Source organism: Penaeus vannamei, chromosome 38 (assembly GCF_042767895.1).
Source record: "Penaeus vannamei isolate JL-2024 chromosome 38, ASM4276789v1, whole genome shotgun sequence".
Taxonomy (NCBI): Eukaryota; Metazoa; Arthropoda; class Malacostraca; order Decapoda; family Penaeidae; genus Penaeus; species Penaeus vannamei.
This window is the reverse complement of record NC_091586.1, coordinates 3,307,730-3,310,229: the sequence shown is the minus strand read 5'-3', so window position 1 is coordinate 3,310,229 and position 2,500 is coordinate 3,307,730. Positions and strand designations below refer to the sequence as shown.

General features: G+C 48.8%; 2 protein-coding genes across 3 annotated transcripts in view; one reads left to right on the top strand and one right to left on the bottom strand.

The window, feature by feature from the left end:
- LOC138859756 (mucin-5AC-like) overlaps positions 1 to 412 on the bottom strand; it is a 585-nt gene extending 173 nt beyond the window's left edge. The window contains exon 1 of the mRNA XM_070115812.1: positions 1 to 412. This exon is cut by the window's left edge and continues 173 nt beyond it. Coding sequence (XP_069971913.1) covers positions 1 to 412 — 412 coding nt within the window.
- The window catches only part of LOC113819550 (putative polypeptide N-acetylgalactosaminyltransferase 9), a 599,489-nt gene that overhangs the window by 351,971 nt on the left and 245,018 nt on the right, over positions 1 to 2,500 (top strand). The gene's annotated exons all lie outside the window — the stretch shown is intronic.

Here is a 2,500-nt window from a genome sequence, read left to right as displayed (position 1 = left end):
GATGCTGTGGTAGCGCTCTGTGGTTGAGGCTGTAGCGGTGGCTGTGGCGATGCTGTGGTGATGCCTTTTGGTTGAGGCTGTGGTGATGTGGGAATGGGTGTGGTGATGCTGTGGTAGCGCCCTGTGGTTGAGACTGCAGCGGTGGCTGTGGTGATGCTGTGGTAATGCCTTTTGGTTGAGACTGTGGTGATGTGGGAATGGGTGTGGTGATGCTGTGGTAGCGCCCTGTGGTTGAGACTGTAGCTGTGGCTGTGGTTGGGTCTGTTGTGATGCTGGTAATGCCTATTGGTTGAGACTGTGGTGATGTGGGAATAGCTGTGGTGATGCTGTGGTAGCGCCCTGTGGTTGAGACTGTAGCATTGGCTGTGATGATGTTGTGGTTGGGTTTGCGGTGATGCTGTGGTAACGCCATGTGGTTGAGACAGACGAGGTGAAGTCTTGTGGAAATGGCTGTGGCGATACTGCGATCACGTCCTGTGGTAGATGCTGTGACAATTACCAGACTGCAATAGGCTATTACAGTCTGGTAATTGTCCGGTAATAAATAGCGGCCTGTGGTAGTGACTGTGGCGATGGTGTTTTAACGGCCTGTATTCGAGACTGTGGTGTTATCTTGTGCTTGTGACTGTGACGATGGTGTTTTAACGGCCTGTATTCGAGACTGTGGTGTTATCTTGTGCTTGTGACTGTGACGATGGTGTTTTAACGGCCTGTATTCGAGACTGTGGTGTTATCTTGTGCTTGTGACTGTGACGATGGTGTTTTAACGGCCTGTATTCGAGACTGTGGTGTTATCTAGTGCTTGTGACTGTGGCGATGGTGTTATAACGGCCTGTATTCGAGACTGTGGTGTTATCTTGTGCTTGTGACTGTGGCGATGGTGTTATAACGGCCTGTATTTGAGACTGTGGTGTTATCTAGTGCTTGTGACTGTGGCGATGGTGTTATAACGGCCTGTATTTGAGACTGTGGTGTTATCTAGTGCTTGTGACTGTGGCGATGGTGTTATAACGGCCTGTATTCGAGACTGTGGTGTTATCTTGTGCTTGTGACTGTGGCGATGGTGTTTTAACGGCCTGTATTCGAGACTGTGGTGTTATCTTGTGCTTGTGACTGTGGCGATGCTGTGGCGACGTGTTCGGGGTGCGGCAAGCATAGCATTGGCGTGGCGATGTGATTGCACTCTTGATATGCGTTGCAGGTCCTCGATACCAATCATGCTGTTAATTACTCGGTGATTACTAATCCACTGGTTGGCTAGGCTGAATGATATATGTTTTTTACATGTCGGAGATCTTAGGTTGATAGGATCAAGTTATCATATATATTTTTTCATTAAGAGTCGATGATTAAGTGCCGTGCATATCATTTTATCAATTATAACGAGAAGCAAAGGCAGAGAGCCAGACAGGCAGGCAACAACAACAACATCAACAACAACAACATCAACAACAACAACATCAGCAACAACAACATCAACAACATCATCATCAACAACAACATCATCATCAACATCAACAACAACAACAACAACAACAACAGCAACAGCAACAACAATATCAACATTAACAACAACATCAACAACATTAACAACAACATCAACATCAACATCAACAACAACATCAACATTAACAACAACAACACCATCATCACCACCACCACCAACAACATCAACATAACCATCAATAATGAAAACGGTAATGATAATGAAAATGGCAATAAAAAGGATTAGAGAAAACAAACGTACCTCCACTATCTCCTCAAATTCTATGCTCCAAAAGACGAGGGAACCAAACACGGGATATTTACCGAAGCAGCATTGTTCGCTCGAGAATTGATTTCAATATTCATAAGACAATGAGACGTCTTCAAAGCGACTAGGATTTATTTATTTTTTACTTTTTTTTCTTTTCTTTTCTTTTTCATTTATGCGGAAAGTTTGCAAAAAGGTTCAGAGGGAACTTCTGCCATTTAAGTTCCGTCATGTAAAGCGTTTGGGATATGTTTGCGGAATTTAATCTGCAGAAGGCAGGCGGGAGAGGGAGGGGGAAGGACGGGGAGGGAGAGGGAGAGGGAAGGAGGGGGGGAGGGAGAGGGAAGGAGGCGGAGGGAGAGGGAAGGAGGGGGAGGGAGAGGGAAGGAGGGACAGATATGGAGGGAGAGGGAAGGAGGGGAGGGAGAGGGAGAGGGAAGGAAGGGGGAGGGAGAGGGAAAGAGGGGAGGGGAGAGGGGGAGGGGGAGGGAGAGGGAAGGAGGAGGGAGGGAGAGGGAAGGGAGGGGAGGGGGAGAGGGAGAGGGAAAGAGGGAGGGGGAGGGGAAGAGGGAGGGAGGAGGAAAGGGAGGGTGGGAGGAGGGAAGGAGAGGGAAGGAGGGGGGAGGTAGAGGGAGAGGGAAGGAGGGGGAGGTAGAGGGAGAGGAAAGGAGGGGGGAGGAGGGAAGGAGAGGGAAGGAGGGGGAGGGAGAGGGAGAAGAAAGGAGGGGGAAGGGGGAGGGAAGGCGA